Consider the following 27,436-nt stretch of genomic DNA (forward strand, 5'->3'; position numbering starts at 1 on the left):
ATAGACTTTTCATACATTTGAAATATATATATTCAGAGGTATTAAAATTGATTAATTCCTGTGGAAGGAACTTCTAGGAGCCATTTTATCTGTTACACTAAGGATTTTTTCCCAAGCAAGTTATAGTGTAGAATAGTTTTAAATTAGATATAGTGTTAAAAGAAAAAAATCACTGCAAAATGAGTTTGGCTAAAATGAGGCCTATTACTGATTGAACTTCAGGTGTTTCTTGGTTCTTTGTCTCAATTGTTCTGCTTGTTGAGAACTTTAGAAAGGTGAGAATTTGTGGTATTAAACAGGAAAGAATGGCATGGTATTTGATTTAATTGTGGCTTTCTTTTTGGAAAATTAAGTTCATAGAGTTCTTACAAGTCAGTCTTACTCCAAATAGTATTCTCTACTAACCTGTAAGAGCTACTCTTACAAAATATGCTTATGAAACAAGGTGACTCCTTTTTAACAAACAACGAAAGTTTGTCTCCTTAGAAGGCATCGCCTTGGAAGACTGTATACTATGCTAGTACTACTATTGCCAAAATACTTTTTAGAACCATACTTTTGGAATTAATTGCTTTTAATCCTTTAGTATATTCTGTTAGGTATTCTCACTGCTGGCAAATTTTTATTCTTTGAGGTTGGAGTTGAATTTTTCAAATATTCCAAAGCCCCTTGCTGCTAAAGCTGGTAAATAAGGAAAGCGATTGATGTGAAATTTATTGTATATTTTTTTGGCCTTCAAATAAGGTGAGATTCTAAGGCAGGAATTGCTAATCTAAGGATTTCTGCAGTTGGCTTAAGAGGATCGGTAAATACTCTGAGTCAAATGCAGAAGGGATCTATTTTGTTATTTTTTGAGCCAGAAATTATGGACATAATCAGACATGTGATATTATCTACACATTTGTAATGTTTTATGAACAGCTAACTTTAAGTACTTGATTCTTTTAAGTTCTTTTATAAAAATATTTGAAGTTTTTATTGAAATATTTCACATTTATAAACTATACTTGGATAATTCTGGTGACAGTTAAGGAGGTCATGTACTTCCATTTTTCAAAGAATGGTATGATCCCAGAAAAAATGTCTTCTACCTATTCTTGTTAAGTCTTCCCTTTTAACTCATGACATACCTTTTAAAACTAGCTGGTAAAAATGATGTATGTGTGCAGTATCTGAAAATATGTTGCTTGAGTAACCAAATTCAATACTACAACTTATGCTTAAAGATTTTTGTATAAAAAGACACTGCGATTGGTTATTCTGAAGGTGCACTTTTTAAAAGTTCAAAGAATGTTTCGAACAGTATTTTAATGAATAATAGAAAACTTCCTCAGTTACGAGTATTAATATCTTGTTGCATGCTGCCCACCTGCCTCACATTTAATATTCTATCCCTTCTCTAAATATAGGGTTAGTAGCTCTTTCTTGGCCATGAAAGCGTCTGACTTCTTTTCGTCTCCTCAATAACCTTTCCCACCCCCATTCTCTCATCTACCTTCCAACTCCTTATAATTAAAAAAAAAATCCCACTTCAGGAAAGAGTCTCTTTAATTCTCTTTCTCTAATTAATGTAAGCTTCTTTTCAGTTACCTTAAGAAATTCCTACCTCCTCATCTTCCTCAGGCCTCTCCTAAAGGTTAGCTGAATTTTATGTGTATTTTTTCCTCATCTAAGTCTTACTGGTAAGGCAGGGCAAATGGGACACTGTCATAATGATGACCAAAAAAGTGTTTACCCAAAATATAATAACACATTTGTCTGCTATGAAAATGGAAACAAAGTTATATAGATTACTAGGCTCAAGAATTTTATTCCACCTTCTAAATAACAGTCATCACAGTATTCAATTTACCACTAAAATTCCTGACTTTACAGGCAGGAGTAGAACTAATTCTGTTGTTTCTTTTACTTCCTAAAGAAGCTCACTCTAAGAGACACTGTTGATTTCCCATCTAAATCCATTTCTTCTGATTTCTTGGAAGAACATTATTTTTATATGGGTTCCTGGTCTGCGGGACCAGTTATTTAATGGAGGCTGTGCTCTTTCAACCTGCTTAGGTAAATAATGATTGTTTACGCCAATGATGATGGTCTCATTCCCATTGCTAGTTATTGTGGAAGCAAGATACTTGACCTAATCTTAGTCAGTGGAGTGGTGGGTTGGAGAAGAGGTCTGCTGGGGAGCTGCTCAAAACATTTTCTTAGTAATAGTAGTGTCTAAGAGGAAATGCTTTGTGTTTTGGATATCGTTGTGTTACGTGGAACATCTAGAACTGCTTGGATCATGACGGAAGCAGACTGACTAATGAATGTGGTAGAGTAGAAAGATGGAAAGTCTGTGATAATATTGTGATGCTGAATTAACCAGATCTGGAAACTTCCTTCCTCCGGACTTCTTGCTGTATAAGATTATACGATACATATACATTTGTATTATACATACAAATAACCCCTCACTGTTTAAGACACTTCTGGCCTGGTTTCTCAATTATTAATACTTGCAGTTGAAACTGCCCCAAGTGATACTCACTAATTCCAGTATTTAAAGATTCTTCGAACTGAAGCTGTTAAGTATCTCCCTGCATTGACCCTGCAATCAGAAAATACTAAAATCTGATGGTAGCTCAACAGTTACTTTACTATCCTTACTATCCTGGTTTTTCCTCTCTCACAGTATCTACAGTTATTAGCTTCTTTATTATTTTATTTCCTTAGCTCTGAAGGAACAACCTGGAGCTGTGTTTGTCATTGTTATCTGTAATTAACTATATAAATTCAAAGTTATACAAATAGTACTCTTTGTTACCTTTTACTTAGGGAGATCAGCTCTCTCAAGTAAAGGACTTCTCCGTTTTAACAATCAGTTAGTTATGTGGTAATTCTGGTGCTATTTTTATTTTATTTTTAATCAGAAAATCTAATTTGGGAGTTATTTTTATCAGAATTGCTTTCTTTTTCACTCTGGTATGAGATGTTAGACAAAATGAATTTGAGGAACATAAATGCAAACAAGCAAAAATTATTGACATTGGGAAAAGCAACATGACTTAGGTGAAGTCTGAGTTCCAATTCCCATCTGTAGAATCAGGAATTGTGATTTTTATTCTGCAGGATTGTTGGTATTTAAGTAATATATATAAACATTTATTAGAGTATCTGACACACAGTAAACAGGCAGCAGATTGTATTCCTTCTTTCCACTGCATAGAATCAGTGTGCCTGGAACCTTTGCCTCTTAGCCTACATGGATCTAGCCAGCTTATTGTTTATGAATTGCTCACAAGCTTACAGCTCACTTGCCTCTGGCAGGACTACTTCTGACTTTCCATTCAGAAAGCATGTCCATTCCAGAGAGTTCTTTTCTTCACAAATGAAATGTAAGATTTCATTTTGAAAGATTTTAGACAATACATGTAAAGAAACTAGAATGTTATTGGACACACAGTAAGTACTCTGTAAATGCCAATTATTTTATTTTTGTATCTTAAATATAATAGTGCCAACCTCATAGTTTTTAAAAATTGTTTTGAAATCTTCTTTTGTTGCCAGTCCTTGGATATTCTTTCTGATTACCCAGATTCTTTTAAAAAACCTTATAACATCTTTGGAGAGCCTGCTCTTGTATAATTTTCTACCCTATAGCTGTTAAGTTTAACCCCCTGTTCTCAGGTATAAAACTCATGGGTTTCTTAGTAAGCCTAGATTCCAAACCTTTCTTTTTGTAGTTTTTACTGTCAGCTCATAAGGACTCACATGCAAACTTGATAAGACAAAAAGTTTGTAATGAGAGGATATGTGTATATGTTTTAACCTGTCTAGTGTTGTATTTTTTAATAGATCTGTTGTCGACATAATTTGAGATTTTTCATTAAAATATCCAAATTTCCAACTTTTAAAAAATAGATTTTATTATTTAGAGCAGTTTTAGGTTTACAGAAAAGTTGAGCAGCAGGTACAGAGATTTCCCATATAGCCTTTGCCCTCTCCAACTTTTCTTTTAAAATGGAAAGATCTGGCAACAGTTCCCACATAACAGTGCTTGCTTTGAGCTTAAGAGTAGCTGTCCTATTTACTGGGCTGCTCTTCTCCATTTTACCAGTTTGCAATCACACCCTTTTGTACTACAAGCAACTGCCTTCATTTCATGTACCTTTCTAACTCTTAAAGGTATTTGAGAGTAAAATTTTCTTGGGGAAGAAAATCACCTTGACTTGTTGCAATAAAAAACTATAAGAATCTGCTGTGCCTTAGCCTATTGAAGCTACAGAAACCTACAAAATGTCAATATTTTGACTCTAAATTTAAACTCTTATAGTGAACTTAAAAGTTATGTATATCAAACAATCCCATAATTAAGTGAATTTTAATTTGATACATTAAATCATAGTCTATAACCAGTGATTAAACGTTATAATTTCAGAGTATATGACACAATAAAGCATGTTACCATTTTAAAATTTTCCTAAATAGATGGTAACACTCAAGTGCTATCCCTAGTTAATTTTCCCTATAGTAGTATCAGTCCATACCTGCTTTTTAAAAAAAGTTACCACACAGGTCGTCATTTCTCCATTGCCAGTTGAATCCAACCACATCTACTCCTCCCCTCCTACCTCTGAACTCCTTCCAAGCTGTCTCTACTGCCTGCTCACCTAAGCCAAAAACCTGGTCATCCTGTTTTCACTTGGTCATCCCTGCTACCACTGGATTGTAACTATTCTCTCTGCCTGCAGTCTTCTTCCCTTACTTTTTTCTTCCACATGGGTGCCAGAGTCATCTTTTTAAAATTTGAATTTGACCATGTTATTCCTTTCAGTAGCTTCCTAACTCTTGCCAGCCTCCTTAGCTTAAAGCCTGGTTGTCACAGAAGGTGGTGATGTGACTGATGGAAACATGTCAGCAGACACAATGTAAAGTTTCTTTAGGGCAAAGGATATGGACACTCTTAGAGTTATTATTTCCTACTGAAGCTTTCCTAATTGTGTTTCCTCTTGTCTAGAATGTACACTTCATTTCCCCGATTCTCTTTCCTAAGGTTAACTCTTACTTGACTTTTTTTTTTTTTTTTTTGGCGGTACGCGGGCCTCTCACTGTTGTGGCCTCTCGCATTGCGGGCTCCGGACGCGCAGGCTCAGCGGCCATGGCTCACGGGCCTAGCCGCGCGGCACGTGGGATCTTCCCGGACCAGGGCACGAACCCGTGTCCCCTGCATCGGCAGGCAGACTCTCAACCACTGCGCCACCAGGGAAGCCCCTTACTTGACTATTAAATGTAGCTCAGATACTGTTTTTTAATCCGAATACCCATCCATCCCTGTTTAGGTTAGGTTGTTTCCTCTGTGTTCCTATAGCTCTGTGCACATCTCTGTCATGATTCAACGTCTTCTACAGAACACTGTTCAAAAACTACTGTAAAATAAGTGGTCCATGTCAAACAGACATAGAAAACAAAATCGAGTATTCTAGAATTTCTAAAAGCCTTTAATATGCTAAAGTGCATCAATATTCTCCAAGAGAAAGATACAGTATGAAGCATCTTCCAAGCAGAGCACTGAACCATCTATTTGAGCTATTTAGCTATTTATTTTAAATTTCCAGTTTCTTAATTATTCATTTTCATATCAACGTGTGTGTGTGTGTGTGTGTGTGTGTGTGTGTGTGTGTGTGTGAGTGTGAGTGAGAGAGAGAGAGAGAGAGAGAGAGGGAGAGAGAGGGAGAGAGAGGGAGAGAATGCAAATGTTAATAAGGAAGAACCTTTGTATTCTATTACAAGTTAATTACTAAAGGGATGTTGCCTATTAGCTTCAATTATACATCATGGCCCATATCTGGGAGCCCTGCCTCCCAGGTAAAGAGCATTAAGCTAAAATACCTTTGTTTAGCTCCTGAGCAGGCCCACCTGTGAATGACTGCAGGGAGATAGAAATTAACGCATCCCCTCGGGAGGCTGACCGGAAACAGGAAATGTTTGGCCTTACTCCTTCCCCTTTTAGTATAAAAGAAGCCCGAATTCTGACTCCGGCACGATGGTTCTTTGGGGGCACGAGTCTACCATCTTCTTGATCTGCTGGTCTTGCAAATGAAGTCGCTATTCCTTACCCCAACAACTCGTCTCTCAATATATTGGCTTGTCGTGCAGCGAAGAGCTCGAGCTTGGACTCGGTAACACAAGGGCTATTTTCTTTTGTTCCTCTCAGGGTATTATACAAATTGATAGTCTTCTGTTTGCTCATTTAACTCTGTTTCCTTGAAGTTTTGTGTTTGGGGCTTGTTGAGTTTGATGCACGCTTTGCGTGGTTTTGTTTTGTTCAAACCTTTTCTGTATTTGAGATTCCTGGTTGACTTGTTTGTAGATATTTAATTCTGTTTACCATACCCTGCCTCAGGTGATAGGTGAAAAAGAATGACTCTCTTTGTTATGGGCCAAGCTGTTAGCTGTCTTTTGGAAATGGAGGCTTCCTGGGAGTCAGTAGCTTCCTAAGGCATTGCTACCTTAGAGGCTACATCCCCGTGTTGTTCAGGGGGCAGATACTACTGCTGTCCTCTGGTTGGAACAAGCGGGGCACCAGGAGAGTGCTCTAGCTTCCTGCTGGCCAACGTGTCCCAGCAGTGTCTACCCTGAGAGGCGCTCCTGCCCTACCCTACACCCTCTGGTTTGCGTTGAATCGGTTCAAGGGGTTGGAGGACCTTCAGACTGCTCCTACTTTGCTTTGGTCTTATGTTTTGGGTCGTCATTAGTTCCTGTATTTATTTTCTTTATTTTTTTTAACGCTGATCTTTTCCTTAAATCTAATCCCATCTTTTTTTATCTTTCTAAGATTCCTCAAAGCTTCTTGTCAGTTTATGGTACTATTTGCTTTCCAGCACTGTTACAGATTTGCTTTTTAAAAGTCAGTTTCGATATTTCCTGGAGAAAATGGGATGGGAAAGGGAAATTGTCTAATCTTTATCTACTGTCTTGAAGCATCTAAACCCTTTATTGGAAAGGATCACTTAAAAACCCTCCCTTGAGCTACCCAACACTGCCAGAGATGCATGAAATCAGTATCTTGAATTGCTCTTTTTCAGTCACTTGATGTGCTGTGTGCCCCATCAGAGCAAAGACCACACTATTTCCATTTCCTTGGAAGATGCTGGATATATGGTAGCTGTTCAGTTGAACCTAGTCTTAGTTACAAAATACAAGTTTACACAAAATACAAAGTAAGGAGATAAATGATTGTTCTGTAAAAGGAATCTTTTAACCATAACTAGTGCCTCTCTTGCATTTCAAGATCTGCTTGTTTACAGTTTTAGGGACTATTAAAGAAATGTGGATGCCAGTTAGTGACACATGCTGACAAAGTTTTCTGTTGTTGCAGCTTTCTTTAGTCCCGAACAGATCCAGAGCCACTGAAGTAAAGCCATAGTAATTCACTGCTCTCAGAGAACCTAGGAAATAAAATTATTAATGGAAGGCTATTTAAATTTTCTCTGGTGTGATTACAGTATTACTTCAAAGTGTGTGTGTTTACATCCAAAGAGTACTTACCTGTCAGCATAAAGATATGGCTATATGACTGTAAGAATGTTTATCAAAGTATAGTTTATAGTAGTAAAACTTAGAAACAATCTAAATATTGATGCCAAAAACTCAGCCTCTGTGCACCAGTGCCAAACCAAATCTTGGAGACAGAGTTTTGGAAGAAGTAGAAAAGAATAGCTCCATTGCTTTGCCAGGCAAACAGGGACACAACAGCCTCGTGCCCTGAGAAACTGTGTCCCAGCCTGGGAGGATTTGGTGAGTTTTATAGCAGTGGTTCAAGGGCAGAGTTGCTAATAAGGATCAGGGTGTGTGCAGGGCCTGCACTCCTTTAATTTGGCCTCAGGTGGTCTCCTCCCTTGTCTCTGCATCCCCTCCCTTCCCTGATTAGCAGCTGTTCAAATCTGCCCTTTAGAATTCAGGGAAGGTAATGGAGGCTGGAGTGTATTCAGTGTATTCCCTACAAACAAGAAACGGAGGACACAGAAAGGCTTCCATGCCCAGGAGCCCCACAGGGTCCTGCTCAGTTTCAATATCTAATAGTATGGAGTAGTTTAAACAATATACTAGAACTTTATGCAGCCATTTAAAAATATTGTAAAATAACATTTGCTGATTTGGAAAAATAATTTTTTTTCTAATGAGAATGAATTATTTTTGGAATAACTTTTTTAAAGTTATTTGAAAATAGCAAAAACTTCAAAATAAATATGTGATAAAGATTCAGGGAATGATTCTTGTTTTAATTAAGTAGAACAAATATCTGCTGTTTTGTCTAACATAGCTAGTGTAGAGGAGGAAAAAGCTTTCCTTGATGCTCTTAGGGTCCCTGGCTGGGTCTGAAAATTAAACTGACAAAGACAGATTAACAGGAGAAAAGCATAGAAATTTAATTAATGTGAGTTTTACATATCAGGGGGCCTTCAAAAGGAAATGAAGACCCAAAGAAACAGACCTGAGTATTTTATGCTGGGTTTGATGAAGAGTGGACAGTTGTGGAGGAATATGATGGGTTAAGGGGTATGAGGCACGTCTTAGAGATATTGCGGGTTCAGTGCCAGACCACCTCAATAAAGCAAATATTGCAGTAAAGCATGTCACATGAATTTTTTGGTTTCCCAGTGCATATAAAAGTTATGTTTACACTATACTGTAGTCTATTAAGTATGCAATAGCATTATATCTAAAAAACAATGTATTTTAATTAAAAATACTTTATTGCTAAAAAATGCTGTTATCTGAGCTTTCAGCAAGTCGCAATCTTTCTGCTGGTGGAGGGTTTAAAATATTGCAAGAATCACCAGTATGTGACACAGAAACATGAAGCGAGCAAATGATATTGGAAGAATGGCACCAATAGACTTTCTCTATGCAGGAATGCCACCATCCTTGAATTTGTAAAAAAAAAAAAAAAAAAAAAAAAGGGGGGGGAAAGAAAAGAAAAAGGCAATATCTATGAAGCACAATAAAGTGAAGTATGCTTGTAATTGTAGTAAATGGGGCAGGGGGCATGTGGTTGCAGGGTACAATGATGACATAGCAAGGCCGGTTTGTTAGGACTCTTCTTGGTGTCCCTATGTCTTCTGAGATAAGGATGCTCCTTTCCTCTTGGCATGGGGAGGGCACCTCTTAATGAGGTTTTATGACCTGTTTCAGGGAAGAAGGGTGAGGGGGGGAGAAGGTCAGAGTAACTTTCCTGTTTCTGCTATTTTCTCATACTCCTTCAGCTTAAAATATTCAAGATGCCAAGGTGCCACATTTAGGGGTAGCGTGTCCTGAACCCCATCAATTGCCATGATTAACCTGTTGTTTTGAAATTTGTTAATGATGGTTTAGCTCTCATTAATGTTACAAATATTACCTTTAGTTATTTTTGATACCTCATTTGTGGAGGAAACTTGTCAAAAATTTTAATAAATGTCAAGAACATAATTATGGGAACAGTGAATTGAACACTTTTAGCCAATGATTTAAGTAAAAATCATCTTAATCAAATTCACTTTTTTCTATAAAAATACAGTGTCTGAAAAAATGAGTTAAAACTTTAGTATTAGAAATTTAGACAGGCTCCAATTTAGATGTGTGTTCTAAATGCTTATTTAATAATAGCTAACATATATTGAACAATTATTATGGTATTATGTGGGGAGGGCTTTGCATGCATTATCTCACTTAATCTAACAGTTCTTTTAGGTAGATGGGTATTTTTAACATCTGCATTTACCATTTGAGAGATAAGGCTTAGATTAAATAAGTTGTCCATGATCACACAAGTGAATGGTAGAGGATTTGATCCCAGGAAGCTTAGATTAAGAGGTTGTGCTCTTAATCACTAAGATGCTCCACTTGGCTTTGAACTGGTGGATGCTTTTGTGATCAGTATTCCCTTAAAGCATTGGACACCTTAGGGTCCTAAGATAACAAAGAGGAATAAAAAACTTAAGTCATTTTATTGATTACATAATGTTTATACAGCTGAGAAGGCTGTTGATATCCTAGTCCAAACGTGATCCCCAAAGAGAAACTTTCATAAAAATTGTGTTAGTCCGGGCTTCCCTGGTGGCGCAGTGGTTGAGAGTCCGCCTGCCGATGCAGGGGACACGGCTTCGTGCCCCAGTCCGGGAGAATCCCACATGCCACGGAGCAGTTAGGCCCGTGAGCCATGGCCGCTGAGCCTGTGCGTCCGGAGCCTGTGCTCCGCGACGGGAGAGGCCACAACAGTGAGAGGCCCACGTACCGCAAAAAAAAAAAAAAAAAAAAAAAAATTGTGTTAGTCCTAATATTGAATATCTTCTTGAGTCTTTTCTCAACCATTTCTTCTCTTCAGTCATAACCTCATTCCATGGGATGTCAGAGGAGACATCTATGATTTCTCCATAACTCCATCCCAACACTTTTGAACCTTTCAAGCTACCTAAAATTTACATATTTGAGAGGCTAGATTTTTATTAGAAGGCAAAAAAAAGTCGTAGTCCAAAAAAGAAAATGAGGAAAATAAGAGGTTTTCTAAAGCTACTAATTGAAGCAACCAAAAGAAAAGTAAATTACGTAATTGGTAGATCTTTCAAAGGTATTTATGCTTGAAAAAGTTTCACGTCTGTTTGGATATTAGGCCTCCTTTCAGCCTTAACTCATTAATACTACTTAACATTTTTCCCTTTGGAAAGATTATGAATGTTGGTTAGCATTCCAAGTGATCCCCCAAAAGATTTGGTTGGTAGATTATAACTAATAATTGCATGCCTGCAATTAAAAATAAAATAAAATTCTGAATGTAGAATGTTAAAGTATATGGGATTTATACTAGTTGGCATTTATATTCAGCTGCTAGTAACAAAGACTCCCAAAATAGTAACTTTAACGTGATAAAAGTTTCTTTTTCTCTACATACAAGAAATTCAGTTTGACAATTCCATAGCCATCAAGGACCCAAGCTACATCTTCCTGCTGAGCTCTCCCTAGTGTATGGCTCCCGTTCTCAGGGTCACTCCTGTTCCAGTATGGCTGTTAGAAGTTCAGCTATCAGGGCCAGGCTGGAAGGGAAAATGGACTCATACCAGTTTTTTTGTTCCCTTTTAAGATGCTTTCCTGGAAATTCCACCTCACAACTTTTCTATGTTTTATCGACTGGAACTTAAGTCTACAGCAACAACTTGCTGCAAGAAAAGTTAGAACATTGCTACTCAGAATAAAATCAGGCTTCTCTTATTTAGGAAGAAGGGGAATATTTGGTTTCGGAAAGCAGCCAGCGGTCTCAATCATAAGACTGTAGGAGACATCTCATCCAGACTTCTAAGTTTAAGCTCTTAAGGCCCAGGCTTCCCCAGCTATCTATACAGCTGGGCAATAGCAGAATTATAATCAGAACCCAGATGTCTTGCTGACTTGTTCTAACTAGAGGGCTCACAATTGCTTCTACTGAGGATGAATTAGATAAAGTGATAGTAAATCGATCTAGCACTAATATAAGAGTTTTTTTGTCTCTTTACCTCACCATCTAACTCCCCCTCTCAGCAACGACCCCGCCCATATCTCAGAATAGTATTGCCTGCTTATTCGATAAACATGATCATTTTCCCCTCAAGATACAAGTTATATTGGCCATCTAAATTCTATTATTAAAATAAAGTAGTTTTAGTAGACTCTAAAAATATTTAACATTTGTTTTTAACATTAATGGTTTTTATAACTTTAGATAAATTTTTTTTCTCAAATTTTCTCCTACAGTATAGCTGAAATACAGAAAGATGTGGAATACAGGTTGCCATTCACCGTAAACAACCTGACAATTAACATTAATATGTGAGTAGAATTGTATCCTATTTTTTCATGTAATAGGACTTTAAAATCTTTTTATTATTTTGTTTCTTAGCTATTATTAGAAGTAAACTGTTTAAAAGTGAATTTATTCCCTTTCTAGTATTTATCTCCCTCTCTAGTAACTATAGTTTATTAAACTTAAAATTTTGTGAAATAAAAAATTTTTTAAGTCATCATTGTAATAGATATTGCTGTAAGAAACTATAAAAGAGGAAATGTAATAAAAAGATGTTATTGTTTTGCACTAAAGTCTAAGCTGGAGGTAGGCTGAAAGAGTAAGAATGATAATGACAAACACTCAAAGGGATCATGTGTGGAAAACCATTAGAGATATAGACACTTTTACATCAGAAATAAGTGAAAATATTCTAGTTTTCGGCAACAGATAAACTACGTCAACCAGAAAGTTCAAGACTGAATTTGATCTGCTAATTATTTTTAAAGAAAAAAATTAAAAGTTGAAAATGTAATCATGAGGTTATTAAGTTATAAAGAGGAAAGGTTGGACAAAGTGATTGCTGAAGTACTCATTTAGCCTTAAGTGCAGTTATTAGTCTTTAGCATGAAAGAATTAAGTTATTACCTCAGATTGCATCAGGTGGCTAGCCACTAGAGTGAGTGTTTGGGTGAGGTAAAAAGGCACTTAACTTGAAGATAGGAACCATACTTGTTCATCGTCCTATCCTCATTGCCTAGCATGGTGCCTGCACATAGGAGGCCTTGTTAAATCCCAGTTGAATGAGTGGATTAAAGCATGACTATATAACAGTGACAACCATTATGCTGTGTTATCTTGATATATGGGAGTTTCTGAATCATCACAGCAGCCCTGCAAATTGGAACAAATAGGTAGTGAATAGTGTAGTGGGGAGAGAAACCCAGATTGGTTGGGGTCCAAAGGCCATACATTGCCTTTTTTTACCAAACTAGTTTAACATCTTCAACTATATAAATGAAGTAGTTTTATCTCTCATCACATGCCTTAGGTAGAGCTAAGTAGGAGAAGCCAACAAGGACCCAGTTTTCTTCTTGACAGTGTTGCCAACACATAGTTTTCTGAGCCAGAAGGGGAACAGAGTGGCAGTTTAAAGGGACATACTGGTCTGAGTTTTTAGAGATTTGGAAAACGGTTCCATGTCCAGTAAACTCTCACTTTTAAAGACTTTACTCCCTAATTTTAAATTTGTAGTAGCTCAAAAAAGGTTAAGGTTTTTACTCTTTTTATTTTTTGTATTGAGAATTTACTGTTATTTACTTGAAACCATGTGATTGACTTCCAAGTTGGGAGAGATATGTTAATTGAGACATTTAGAAGAGAGCCCTATAGAACCAAGGCATGATGACAGCTACACTGTTCCAATCCTAGCACTTCCCATTTTATCCACTCAACTCTTTAAAAAATTCAGCATATAATGAAATAATTGTTGGCAGTATTTCAAAAGTAGGAAAGCCATAAGAAAAGTATACGGCCGGAACCTGTGGTCCACTAAATAGCCAGACTGGGTTAAATTAGGGTTCACCTGATAAAAATGCCTGGTCTAATTTTAGCTGAGATTTTGGATAGTTTGGTATATTGTGTTTGAAAGCAATTAATTGGCGTGGTGTGAAGAATAGTCTATAATTCACGGTATCCTTATTCCACATTAAGAAGGTTTTACTATACTGAATTACTTTATAGTCTTGTTGCCAAAGTGTATCTTTTTGTATACTTTCAATCAACTCAACAAGCATAGTAGAGCACTAATTACTGAGTAATCCAAATGCAAGTATGAAAATTTTATTTGCTTTTAAGTAATTTTGTTTTAGGATTATGACTGTATAATATCACATTTGTTGTCTTTGTTTTTGTTTTTTAATCTGTTCTACCTTTACCAGATTGCTTCCTCCACAATTTCCTCAGGAAAAACCAGTGATCAGTGTTTATCCACCAATACGACATCACTTAGTGGATAAACAAGGAGTGTATGTTACCTCTCCATTAGTAAACAATGTATGTATATGGTGTAATTTATTTCAAAAATGTTCACTGTATTTAATAGATAATCCTGATTTGAAGGTTATTTGTTTTTCAGTGGTGAGGACCTGTTGATGTTAAGAACTTTGGTTCATAGTAGATCTTTTATAGTGGTTAGAAAGAGATAAAATTCAAATATGCCTTAAATTTCTTAGGATATATATACATAATATATATGTATATATATGATTGATTAATGTGAAGGACGGTAACTTAAATGTACTCAGTATTTACCTTTGAACCTTCAAATTATTGTCAATAGTGAAATGTGGAAGTATTTCAGCTCCATTATTGACTAAATAAACTTTTAACCTCATTTATGGTATTGATTCTATAAGAAAATATTGTAAGTTGTGGATTGCTGATATGTTCAATTGACATAATATCCTTTGCTTTTCATTTAATTCTTGACTTGCAAAAGTGGATTTAAGATGGAGTTTTACAGTTAAATTATCCTAATGAGACTTTATAATCTTTTTCTGAAGATGAATTTGATCACCGTGTATTACTGTTACTTTTAGTTTACAATGCACTCAGATCTTGGGAAAATTATTCAGAGTCTGTTGGATGAGTTTTGGAAGAATCCTCCAGCTTTAGCTCCTGCTTCAACAGCATTCCCATAGTAAGTATGTTTATATCGAAAGAGTTTGTATATACATTTATTTACTTTTGATCTAAGTAATCAAAATATAGTTTAAAAATTCAAATAATGTTAAAAGGCAATCCTCTGTTTTCCACATCCCCACCTTCACACACAGATACATTCATACTTTTCAGAGGCAACTGTTTTTCTTTTTTAAGCTGCTTCTCTAATATTTACCTTCATCTTTCTGAATAATGTATACATACTGCTATCTCTTGATTCTTTCATTTTAGATACTATCTATTGACTTCCTATTATGGATTGATGAGGATTTTACTTACCTTTCACAAACCTTCCTTTTCCCTCATCCTCTGAGAAATTTTTGATTTTTACTTAAACTCATGTTTGGTACTTTCATTACATTGACTCTCTGAATATTCCTTGCTGCTGAGCCTCGTACTTTATAATGATTATATTTCCCTGATGGTATAACTTTTTGCTTTTCTCCGGAGTTAATAATTACTCCATTTTTCCATTGGTTTTATTTTCTTTGATCTTTTTAATTTTCCACATCTTTTAGCAGCTCTGAAAAATACCTTTCAAATCATTTTTTCACATCATCAAACCTGTCAGGTAATCTCTAGGTTCTGGTATTTTCTCTTTGCAGACATTGCTCCATTTTCCCCCTCCATTCTGAATTAGTTACTCTACAACTGCTATAAAGCTGTCATCCTGGGATTTCCCTTTCCCACTCTCCTGTGTTGGAGTCTCCTTTTCCTGCATCCTAAGTTTTTTTCTTTGTCAGGCTATTTCCTAGTTTCTTGTATTACTGCCTCCCCATAGCTTCCTAAGTAACGGCATGTTCCAGTTACTAAGGATGAATAACAAGTTATCCTAAAACTTGTGGTTAAAATAATGACAACATGTATTTTCCTTGTGAATCTGCAATTTGGTTAGGGACTAATAGAGCTTGTTTGTGCTCCACCTTCTGCATCAGCTGGCATGGCTTAAAACAATGAACACATTTACTTTGCTCACTGATCTTTAATTCAGGAAGGGTTCATCAGGGAAAGCTCTTGTCTGCTCTACTCATCATCAGTGGGCTCTCATCAGAGGCCCTACCTGGGGAGGTCAACTAGAATACCTAGATGCAGCCTGGGCTTCCTTACATCATAATGGGTAGGCTCCTGGGGTGAACATCCTGAACAGTTATGAGAAAGTCATATTCGCCTTCTCTGACATAGCTACTGAAGTCATTCAGTTTGTTCTGCTTCATTCTGCTTCTGCTTCATTCAGTTTGTTGAGGCAATCAAGAAGTTCTGATCAGATTCAAGGGGAAGAAAACAGGCTCTTCCTCTTCATGGTGGAGTGGCAAGGTTCTAGAAGAGTATATGGGACCAGAAATAGTGCTGTGGCCACGTTTGGAAAATACAGTATGCCACAAGGTGCTTGGAAGAATAATTTTGAGACTTTTTTTTTTTTTTTTTTTTTACCTGCAAATGTCTTTAATATACCCTCACACTTAAAAGTTGGTAGAGTTCAAATTCTATGTTGAAGTGGTTTTCCACTGAGAATTTTGAAGGCATTCCTCTATTGTCTATACATAGGCTTCTGTTGCCAAGATGTCCAGTGCCATTTTGATTTCTGATCCTTTGTAATGTTTATTTATTTATTTATTTATTTATTTATTTTTGGCTGCGTTGGGTCTTCATTGCTGCACGCAGGCTTTCTCTAGTTGCGGTGAGCGGGGGTTACTCTTCGTTGCAGTGCGCGGGTTTCTCATTGCAGTGGCTTCTCTTGTTGTGGCGCACGGGCTCTAGGCGCACGGGCTCCAGTAGTTGTGGTGCATGGGCTCAGTTGTGGCTCACAGGCTCTAGAGTGCAGGCTCAGTAGTTGTGGAGCACGGGCTTAGTTGCTCCACGGCATGTGGGATCTTCCCGGACCAGGGCTTGAACCCGTGTCCCCTGTCTGCATTGGCAGGCAGATTCTTAACCACTGTGCCACAGGGAAGTCCCTGATCCTTTGTAACTTTTTATATCAGATATTCTGAAATTGCATGATGATACAACTTCATACAATCTTTACTTCCTTTTCCTGTAATATCTCTTGGCTTAGTTACCCAGTTCTACTTAATTTCCAAGAACTTTTTCTTGTTCAGAAGTCAGGTGGCATCTTTAACACTGCCTGGAAATCTGCTTAGGCTAGATTATCCCATTCATTGGGTGTATCAGCCCCAGCCATCATCTTTGCCCTCCTGTGTCTTTGTCCTGGAGTCATAAACCTCGCTGATATTCTTTATCTAAAGAATAATAAACTGTATTTCCTATCTTCTGTCAGGAAAGAGTTAAATATACCTCATTCACCTTATTTGAAGATATAAGCCAACAACTGTGATACAGTACACATTGTTAAAAAGCAAGTTTGATACATTTCTTAGATTATTTTATAGGTTGTACCCGGTATTGAGATTAAAATAAAGCTGACTGGTTCAAAATTATTAAGACTATTTCAAGGATAGTACAAATATTCCCTCACATTGAACATATTCTTTCTAAATAACTTATGTTATATTTACATACCTGCTAATAATATACCTTTACGTAAAAGTAAAGCTTTAAGATAAAGGTGAGCCATACTTTGAAATAAACAAACTTTTTAGAGAACTTTTTTAAACTTAATTTTTTCAATCATATATTCACTTGGCTCAAAAATTTTAAAACTGTAAAAGGGTATGGGGCGAAAAGTCTCCTTCCACCTTTTCCCTTGCAGTTTACTTTTTCTTCTTATTGGTATCCAGAGTTTTTCATTTGGGTGCACATGCATAGAATTCCTGAGATATTTTATGCATATACAAGGAAATATGTACACATAGTATTATTCCCTCTTTTTTCACACAAATGGTAGCAAACTATTCCCTTGCCCTTTTTTTTTTCCCCCCTCACTAAATGGTATGGTTCAGAGAGCTTTCCATGTTGGTTACTAAAGCATTTCCTCATTCTTTATGACCACAAAGTACTTGTTTTATGGATATAGCATAAGTTAACAAAACTCCTATTAATGGACATTTTTGTTGTTTCCAATCTTTCCTGAAAGGCCCATCCTTCTTTGCCCTCAGTGATGCAGTGAATAACATTAAAAGTAATATTTTACCCAAGTGTAAGTTTATTTGTTAGATACAGTCTCAAAGTGGTATACATGTTTGTAATTTTGATTAATACTGCAGGATTGCCCTACAGAGTAAGTTGTACCAATTTCTACTCCTGTACGCGATGCTTAGTCCCTTTGCTGACATAGTAAACTATCAAAATGGATCTTTGCTAATTTATAAGCGGAAAATGTGTTAGTATAACTTTATTTGTATTTATCTTACAGTGAAGTTGACAGTTTTTTCCTATGATTTAGAGATTTTTTTTTCCTTTCCTTGAACCTGTGTATTCTGTCCTATTCTCCATTTTGCTATTGGGTTGTTAGTTAGTCTTTTATTAATTTGGAGAAATTCTTTATATATTAGAGAAATTATCCATTTTCCTATGACATGTTTCAGATGTTTTCCCCCAATTTGTTATTTGTCTTTATTTATAATGGACTTTGTCATGTAGAGGGTTTTTTTTGTTGTTGTTTTGTTTTTTATGTCATGGGATTTATCATTATTTTGTCTTATGACTTTTGAATTTGGGATCACAGAAAGTCCTTTACCACCCCAAGTTTTTAATTTCCCAGTGATTTCTTCCAGTTCTTTTAAGATTTTTTTAAAAATCCAAAAACCATTTTAAATTTGATACATTTGGTTTTTATTTTATTATAGATATGAGGGCTTGGCTCCAATTTAATTTTTTCCAGATGTCCCAATGCTATTTATTGACCAATCTTTTTTTTTTTTTTTTTTACTAATTTGAGATTCTTTTTATTATATCTTAATTGCCATATATCTTTGGGATTTTTCTGGATTTTGTATTCAGTTCCATTGATCTACCTATCCATTGCCAGTGTTATGCTTTTAAAAAGTTTTGTGGTTTTTTATTTTTAATTATTAAGGTTTTCTAATGTGTTTTGCTATATGGCAGGGTTAATCTCTCTTTACCCTCATTTTTCAGGTACTTTTCTCTATTTTCTTATTTATTTTTCCATATTAGCTTTAGTATTATAATTTCAAAATCTGATAAATGTTTTCTTCCAACACAATTCCAATTTATGTTAACTTATTATGTCATTAAATATGACATTAAATTATGTCATGAAACAATAGCACTCCGGTTTAAAAAAATTGTTTAAGCTTGATATATTATGGAACATTTCAGTACTCTGATACCCATTTTTTTTTTCCAACACCACCAAGTAATTCTCCAGTTCTCACCAGACACTTGACTGTTTCCTACGAATTTAACTTAATTCTGATGCTATCCACCGGGAGGTGGCGTCAGATCCCACAGATTAGGGGCTCAGTCTCACAGGCTGCTCCATTTCACATACCAATTGAAAATGTATAGTTACCTGTGCTATAAATCACAGGTTCCCATGACCTCCACCTCAGGTTTGAGTAATTTGTTAAGTGGCTCATGGAACTCCAAAATAAATTTACTTATGTTTACTAGTTGATTATAAAGGATACAGATGAATAGCCAGGTGAAGAGGTACCTAGGGCAGGGCAAGGTCTAGGAGAGCCGCAAGCACAGGAGCTTTTGTCCCCATGAACTGGGGTGCACCACCCTCCTGCCATATGGATACATTCATCAACAAGAAGCTTGTCAAATCTTATTGTTCAAGGGTTTTTTAGAGCTTATTCAGCAGCCCCCGTCTTCTCTGAGATCGATGGGTGGGGCTGAAAGTTCCAACTTTCTGTCAGTTGGTCTTTTTGGTGACCAACCCCGTCCTCAGACTATATAGGGACTCAGCCTAAGTCACCTCATTAGCATAAACTCAGATGTTACAAATAACAAAAAAGGGTCCTGTCATTTAGGAACTTACCAGGATTTTAGGAGCACTTTGTCTAGAACCTGGTCAAAGACAAATATGTTTCTTATTATACCACAAATACAAAGTAAAGTATTTAGTATTCTATTTTTTTAAAAAGTCTTTTAATCTTTCATACAAGAGTGACTGACCCATTTAAACTTAACTATATTAATTTAAGTATTGGTATTTAGATAATTCTCATCTGCATTTTGGCCTAAATTACACTAATTATTTTAGAGTATGGTTCTCTTTGAACTGCTCTAAAAGGAAAAAAAAGTTAAATGTAAAATATCTTTTTTAGGTATAATTGACATGTAACGTGTACAACAGAATGATCAATAGTAATTTATATTACAAAATGATCACCATGATAAGTCTAGTTAACACCCATCGCCATACATAGTTACAAAATTTTTTCTTGTGATGAGAATGTTTAAGATTTACTCTTAGCAGCTTTCAAATATGTAGTATAGTATTATTAACCATAATGATGCTGTATATTACCTCCCCATGACTTATTTATTTTATAACTGAAAGTCTGTACCTTTTGACCATGTTCACACATTTTGCCTACTGCTGCCCATCACCTGCCTCTGGCAAACACCAATCTCTTTTCTGTATTTATGAACTCAGTGTTTTTTGTTTTTGTTTTTCATTTTTAAATTCTACACATAAATGAGAGCATATGGTATTTGCCTTTCTCTGTCTGACATATTTCACATAGCATAATACCCTCAGGGTACATCCATATTGTTTTGAATGGCAAGATTTTCTTTGTTTTTATGGCTGAATAATATTTCGGTGTATATATACACCACCTTTTCTTTAATCATGTACTGATGGACACTAGGTTGTTTCCATCTCTTGTCTATTGTAAATAATGCTGCAATGAACATAGGGGAGCAGACATCTTTTCGAGTTAGTGTCTTCATTTTCTTCACATAAATACCCAGAAGTGGAATTGCTGGAGCATATGGTAGTTCTGTTTTGACGAGCCTCCATCCTGTTTTCCATAGTGGCTGTACCAATTTACATTTCTATCAGCAGTGTACAAGCATTCACTTTTCTCCATAGTCTCACCAATGCTTGGTATTTCTTATCTTTTTGATAATAGTCATTCCAACAAGTTTGATAGTAATCTAATTATCAAAGAATTAGCATCTTTTCTTGTACCTGTTGGCCATCTGTATGTCTTCTTTGGAAAAATGTCTATTCAGATTCCCATTTTTAAATCAGATTATTTGTTTTTTTGCTGTTGAGTTGTATGGGTTCTTTATATATTTTGGATATTAATCCCTTGTCAGATAGATGGTTTGCAAATATTTTCTCCCATTCCGTAGGTTACGTTTTCATTTTGTTGATGGTTTCCTTTGCTGTGCAGAAGCTTTTTAGTTTGATGTAGTCCCATTTGTTTAGTTTTGTAAGTGAGGTATTAAAGTCCCCTATTTTTTAAAAAAATAAATGTATGTATGTATTTATTTCTGGCCACATTGGGTCTTTGTTGCAGTGTGTGGGCTTCTCATTGCAGTGGCTTCTGTTGCGGAGCACAGGCTCTAGGCACGCAGGCTTCCGTAGTTGTGGCATGTGGGCTCTAGAGCACAGCCTCAGTAGTTGTGGCGCACAGGCCTAGTTGCTCCTCGGCATGTGAGATCTTCCCGGATCAGGGATCGAACCCATGTCCCCTGCACTGGCAGGCAGATTCTTAACCACTGCACCACCAGGGAAGTCCCAAGTCCCCTATTCTTATTTTATTGCTCTCTATTTATCCTTTTAGGTCTGTTTATATTTGCTTTGTATATTTAGGTGCTCCTCTCTTGGGTGCATAAATATTTATAATTGTTATATCCTCTTGTTGGATTGACCCCTTTACCATTATGTAGCGCTCTTCTTTGTCTCTTATTACAGTCTTTGTTTTAAAGTCTGTTTTGTCTGATATAAGTATAGCTACCCCAGCTTTCTTTTGGTTTCTATTTGCATGTAATATCAGCATAAAGAAGTCCCTTTAACATTTCTTGTAAGGTCGGTTTAGTGGTGATAACTCCTTTAGCTTTTGCTTGTCTGGAAAACTCTACCTCTGCTTCAATTCTGAATGAGAACTTTGCTATGTAGAGTATTCTTGAAAGTGTTTTTCTTTTGGTACTCTAAAAATGTCATTCCCCTGCCTTCTGGCCTGCAAAGTTTCAGCTGAAAAATCTGCTGGTAGTTTTATGGGGGTTCCCTTGTACTTAACAAGTTGTTTTTCTCTTGCTGCTTTTAAGATCCTTGCCTTGTCTTTAACTTTTGACATTTTAATTAAAATGTGTCTTGGGGCTCCCCTGGTGGCACAGTGGTTAAGAGTCCACCTGCCGATGCAGGGGACACAGGTTCGTGCCCTGGTCCGGGAGGATCCCACATGCCGCAGAGCGGCTGGGCCCGTGAGCCATGGCCACTGAGCCTGCGCGTCCGGAGCCTGTGCTCCGCAATGGGAGAGGCCATGACAGTGAGAGGCCCACGTGTCGCAAAAAAAAAAAAATGTGTCTTGGTTCATCTTGTTTGGGACTTCCTGGCTTTCCTGGGTCTGGATGCCAGTTTCCTTCCCTAGGTTAGAGAAGTTTTCAGCCATTATTTCTTCAGATAAGTTTTCTGCCCCTTTCTCTGTTTTCTTCTCCTGCTGGTACCCCTATAATACAAACCATAAGTTCCTTAAGCTATCTTCACTTTTTTCCCTTTTTTTTCTCTGCTCTGATTTTGTGAGTTCCACTGCTCTGTCTTGAGTTCACTGATCATTTCTTCTGGCTGATGACTGTGACATCCTTTGTTTACTGATATGGCAGGAAATATTCCATTTCTCACTCTGCTTCATCCAGTCTGCTATTGAATCCCTCTATAGTATATTTTTCAGTTCAGTTGTTGTATTCTCCAGCTTTGCTTCTTTCTTGTATTTTCTTTCTCTTTGTTGAGGTTCTTTCTATGTTCAGGGAGCATTTTTATGACCTTTACTCTGAACTCTTTATCAGGTAAATTATGTATCTTCATTTCATTTCATTAAGGTTTTTTTTTCTGAGGTTTTATCCTGTACTTTTATTTGGAACATATTTCTTTGTTTCTTCTTTTTGCTTGACTCTGTGTAAGATAAAACAGTTACCTCTCCCAGTTTTGAGGACGGGACAAGGAGATGAACCTTATCATTCAACCTTACCCTGGCTCTTGACTGTCTCTCAAGCCTTTGTGATTGTCCAAGCAACCTATTATTTTTTTAATAGCTCCCAGGAATTAAGGGTGTGTCAAGACCTGTCATTGCCCCACAGGGGAGGATATCCATACCTAGATTTAGGCTGATTGGAAGCAAGACCCTCAGGCGGCAGCTTTTAATGTATGCAAATATATACAGTTCTGTGGGACCACAAGCTTATTAAGTCCTGCTAGCCACCTGAGCCAGGTGATGAGAATGAAAACATGGTGTCCATTGGCCTCAGTTCCCTGAAGGCACTTCCGTAGGCCTTCACATGCATGGATTCCAAGCCTGAAGCCCACCCCTCAGACTGAAGCTTCAGGATAAGCAAATAAGCCTGTTTCACATTAAGACTGTGGGTGTGTTTAAGTGTGCTATCTGCAGTGCCCTGGTGTGGTAGCCTGCCAAGAACTGTCTACAACTGTTACAGTCTCATGGGACCCAGGAATGTCAGCCCCCCTGGCCACCAGAGCCAGGTAAGTAAGGGGCATTCCCTGGTTGGCAGCCACAAAAACCAGAGCACCAAATACAAAACTGGGACACCAAACACACGTAAGATCTCCCCTGCAAGACGTGCTGGCGTTCCGGAACATGCAGAGGAGAGCACAAAGATAGTAGAGCCCGCCCTCTGGAGTCTATGGAAGGATTACATTCAGTCCTTAGAGTTGTGTTTAATTAGAAGCCTGCCCCTCAGGCTATAGCTATGATAATAAGCTAATAGGCCTCCTTCAGCAGAAAGACTGAGCTCCTGTTGTCTCATGCTGTTCCCCTGGGGGGGTAGCTGATTAAGAACTTGTTCTCCATTTCTGTGAGTGTGAGCCCCGCTGGCTGTCAGATTCAGACAATGTTGTGTCCTCTGGTTGCCACTGCAAAAACAAGGGTATAAGCTCCTTTCTCTAAGATACTGGTGAGCTGGAGTGAGGCAGAGGGAGAGTGCGGAGATGACGTCCACTGGCCTCCATTCCCTGAGAGCATCTCCATGGGTGCCTCGATGTCAAAGCCCCTGGACAAGCACATAGGCCTCTTTCACAGAAAGACTGGGGGTTGCTTCTGTCTGCTGTCTATGCAGTGTCCTGGGGGGTCATAGTCTACCAAGAACCTTCTCTCTGATGGTTACAATCCTGAGGGACACAGGAACATTAGCCTGCCTGGCATCCAGAGTCAAGCAATCAAGGGATGTTCCTTGGGCAGGAGCTGCAGAAACCAGAGCACCAGATGCATATAGGAGCTCCCTCTGGGTGGTACTGGGTCTCTGGAGCACAGCAGATGGGAAACAAGATGTCGCCCACCAGCCACCATCCCCAGAAAGTATCCCAGCGGACCCCTAGCTGTGTGTTAAGTTAGATGCCTGCTGCCTGGAGCTGATGCTTTAAGATTGGCAAGTGAGCCTCTTTCACATTAAGTCAGGTCCTCTTCTGCATTTGGCCCTGAGGCAGGGGAGTCCAAGAGTACCAGCCCTGTAAGAATTGTTTCTTAGTTCGCGTCTCGGGGACATGAGCTCTTTTGGCCTTCAGAGCTCGATGTTTTGGGGGCTTGTCTCTCAGGTTCAAACTCAACCCTTAACTCCCCAGGGAAAAGCTCTGGGTTTTGAGTTTTCTCCAGCTTGTGGGTTGTCCTGCTGAGGGTGGGGTTTATGGTGAGATTGTGTCTCAGCTTCTCCTACCAGCTTAGATGTCATTTTCTTCTTGTTTGCCCAACGTGTAGGAGCTGCTCAGCTAGTTTTTAGGGTTTTTTTCAGAGGAAATTGTTCCCTATGTAGCTGTTGATTCAGTATTTCTGTGGGAGAAGGTGAATTTAGGATCTTCCTATGTCACCATCTTGATCCAGAACCCAATATTTATTACCTTGCAAAAATAAATTATTTTCTGATTATATCTTGAGTACATACTGCTGTGCCGCTTCTTCTAATATATACATAGTTTTTATATGCATCTTTTTTATGTTTTAACATTTTTAGCAGCTCATCTATATATTTAATTTTTCTTTGAAATTTTCCAGAAAAGCAGTCTTGACTTGCAGTCAGATTTTGCCAGATATAATGAAAGCTACGAATTTATTCAAGCTACACTTGAATACATTTCCTGGACTTAAATGTTCTCCATTTCTTCTATGAAGATACTCATTGATGCCAGCAGAAAGGCCATATTTGAGTTTTGAGCATTCTGTTCATTTCCAGTGTGACCAGTTGAATTGTATATTTTCTAAAACATTTTTCTTTTTCATGGAAAGAAACGAAAATTTTCTCTTGAGGGGTGTTCATATTTTATCAATTTATATAATATCTGATTCACTTATATAATTATAATAACTAATGGCACCTGCCATCTGTACTGCATAACCACTGTTATTTAGAACAATTTAGGAATACTTTTACCAACTTAACCCTAAAATCTAACCTCATGTTTTTCGTCTTTCTCTTTAGCCTGTACAGTAAAGCGGGTGGGACGCCTCCTTGTGCTTCTCCGGGTTTTCCATTTCTTCCTCCATATCCCCCACAAGAAGCTACCAGGACTGTCAGTTCTTTATCTGTTGCTGACACTGTTTCTTCTTCAGCGACAAGTCATACAGCAGCCAAACCTGCTGCTCCTTCATTTGGTGTCCTTTCAAATCTGCCACTGCCTGTTCCCACAACAGACACTTCAGCACCGGTTGGTATCAGATATCTGTAGTTTGTACCCTTGAAATATTCAGTCAACAAACATTATATCTCTCCAGTGTGCCAGCCACCATGGCACAAAAGATAAAAAGATTAAATCACATTTTCAACTTAAGTAACAATTTCAAAGAGGTAACCAGCAAATAATTAAATAATTGTAAGTAGAAGAGATAGTCTAGAGCTATGGCAAAGACACAGTTAAGGGAATAGTCAGTGCTCCCAGGGACCATCGTAGAGCTAGAAAGATAACTTTATAAAAGATGCAATTCTTTTTCTTAAACCACTTTATCCTTGGTGCCTCAAAGCATGCCTGATGCATATAGTAGGTGCTCATTCAAAATGAGGCAGATGAATGAATGGATTCACACTTGGGGCCAAATTTTGATAGATGGTAATGAATTTGCCAGGATGATAAGGGGTCACATAAGGCAATTCTGTGAAGAGGCAACAGCATTGACAAAGATTTGGGAGCATAAACCAGATGGCATATTTGTGAAGCTGCCTGTTATAGAGCCCTCTGGTTGTCATGTAGGACACAGGCAAAGATAAGAGAAGGATCATATAGGAGAAGCATGTATCAGCTTATGGAGGGTCTGCTCTAGCATACTGAGGACTTTTAATTCAGTGTCTCATTCGTGTAAAAAATTGTGTGTTCTTAAGTTAAGCTGGTATCTGCTGCCATGTGGGACGTTACTGAGGGAGAGACTGTGCATTAAACATATTAAAGGGATTTTAAAACCTTCATTTTTAACCCTTAGTGAATATCACCCATAGTAATACTCAAATATTAAAAAATTATCATAATCAACTTTACTAATTTCAGTGTTTGTAATAATTTAGAATATAGACCCATTAGAATATAGACCCAAGTGGACTTCATTTTTCCAAAACCTTTCATCATTGTATTAATGAATATTATGAACAAATTATAATTAGTATAAATAAAATTACAAGAGAACTTTTCATGGGTCCTTGATTTTAAAATGTCATCTATATTCAAACAATGTATACTCTATTCCTTATCTACCCTACTCTCTCATGGAACTTAGGTAACTATTCAGATTTTTGCCAACTTACTAATTTTTCTATACTTAATGCCTTTCACTTCGAGACAAACATTCATATACATCAATGAAACCCAGAGATAATTCTCCACATATGTCACAGATACACTTAGGAGATTTATTTTACAACCGTATACTTGTCCAAGGGCTAAACACAGGTACTCACGTGATCCCCATTAAAAAAAAAAAAGTAACGCTATATGTATAAAGATACACTGAAAAAACAGTGAAGAAAGAAGGGGGGGAGGGTAAGGACAATGTGAAGTGCAAAGATTAAGTGTGATAATGAAAACAGTTATGGGACGCAGTACATTAAAAATTACTTTTATAACCAAATAGGAGCAGTCAAAAAGATGGCTGAAATTTAACACCATTTCACACTCTCTTTAGATAAGCCAAAATGGTTTTGGTTACAAGATGCCTGATATCCCTGATGTATTTCCAGAACTCTCAGAACTAAGGTAAAAAAACTAGGAGAGTAACATTGGTGTTTGTTGTCTATTTAATTTGTAAATAGAAACCACATCATCATTTTCATATCCATATTAAGTTAAAAAAACCTTTTAAGTCATCACTCTTCCTATATTGTGGTTGTCTTAGTGGGAAAGTTCTATGAATCAGTCGTATGTCTTGTAGGTTATATTTATTGAGTTACTGGTCTGTGAGAAATCCTACAGTTAAAAAAGGTTTAGCTTTATTTGATACAGTGTTTTACAGTCACTTGCAGGAAGTGGTGATGTGTTATTCTCTGCTAATAATTAATGAAGTTTACATGCAGCCACGTACACATTAAAGCAGTCATACACGGAGTAATGCTTGCAGCAACCCGTGAAGGTAGGGGCTGTTATTGTTGCCGTGTTATAGAGCATTCTCCTCCTCCTTTCCTTTCTTCCTTCCCTTTAAAAACATTATTACGAAAACGTCAAAAATACAAAAAGGTGAACCTCTTTGCCATCTTCCAGCTTTTTTCAGAAGTATGGGTATAGGTCAGGATTATTTTAAACCAAATCCCAAATATTCTGTTATTTTTACCTATAAGTTCTTCACTATATTTCTCCACCAGGTAAAGACCTTTTCTTTGCCATAATCCCAATCCACATCATCATCATACCTC

The 27,436-nt window shown here is 37.2% G+C and overlaps 1 protein-coding gene across 1 annotated transcript in view; it reads left to right on the forward strand.

The window, feature by feature from the left end:
- VPS37A (VPS37A subunit of ESCRT-I) overlaps positions 1 to 27,436 on the forward strand; it is a 38,846-nt gene that overhangs the window by 1,358 nt on the left and 10,052 nt on the right. The window contains exons 2-6 of the mRNA XM_067722074.1: positions 11,749 to 11,823; positions 13,717 to 13,831; positions 14,377 to 14,477; positions 25,025 to 25,250; positions 26,713 to 26,783. Of these exons, the coding sequence (XP_067578175.1) occupies positions 11,749 to 11,823; positions 13,717 to 13,831; positions 14,377 to 14,477; positions 25,025 to 25,250; positions 26,713 to 26,783 (588 nt within the window). The remainder of the gene's footprint in view (positions 1 to 11,748; positions 11,824 to 13,716; positions 13,832 to 14,376; positions 14,478 to 25,024; positions 25,251 to 26,712; positions 26,784 to 27,436) is intronic.

This window comes from Pseudorca crassidens, chromosome 21 (assembly GCF_039906515.1).
Source record: "Pseudorca crassidens isolate mPseCra1 chromosome 21, mPseCra1.hap1, whole genome shotgun sequence".
Classification (NCBI taxonomy): Eukaryota; Metazoa; Chordata; class Mammalia; order Artiodactyla; family Delphinidae; genus Pseudorca; species Pseudorca crassidens.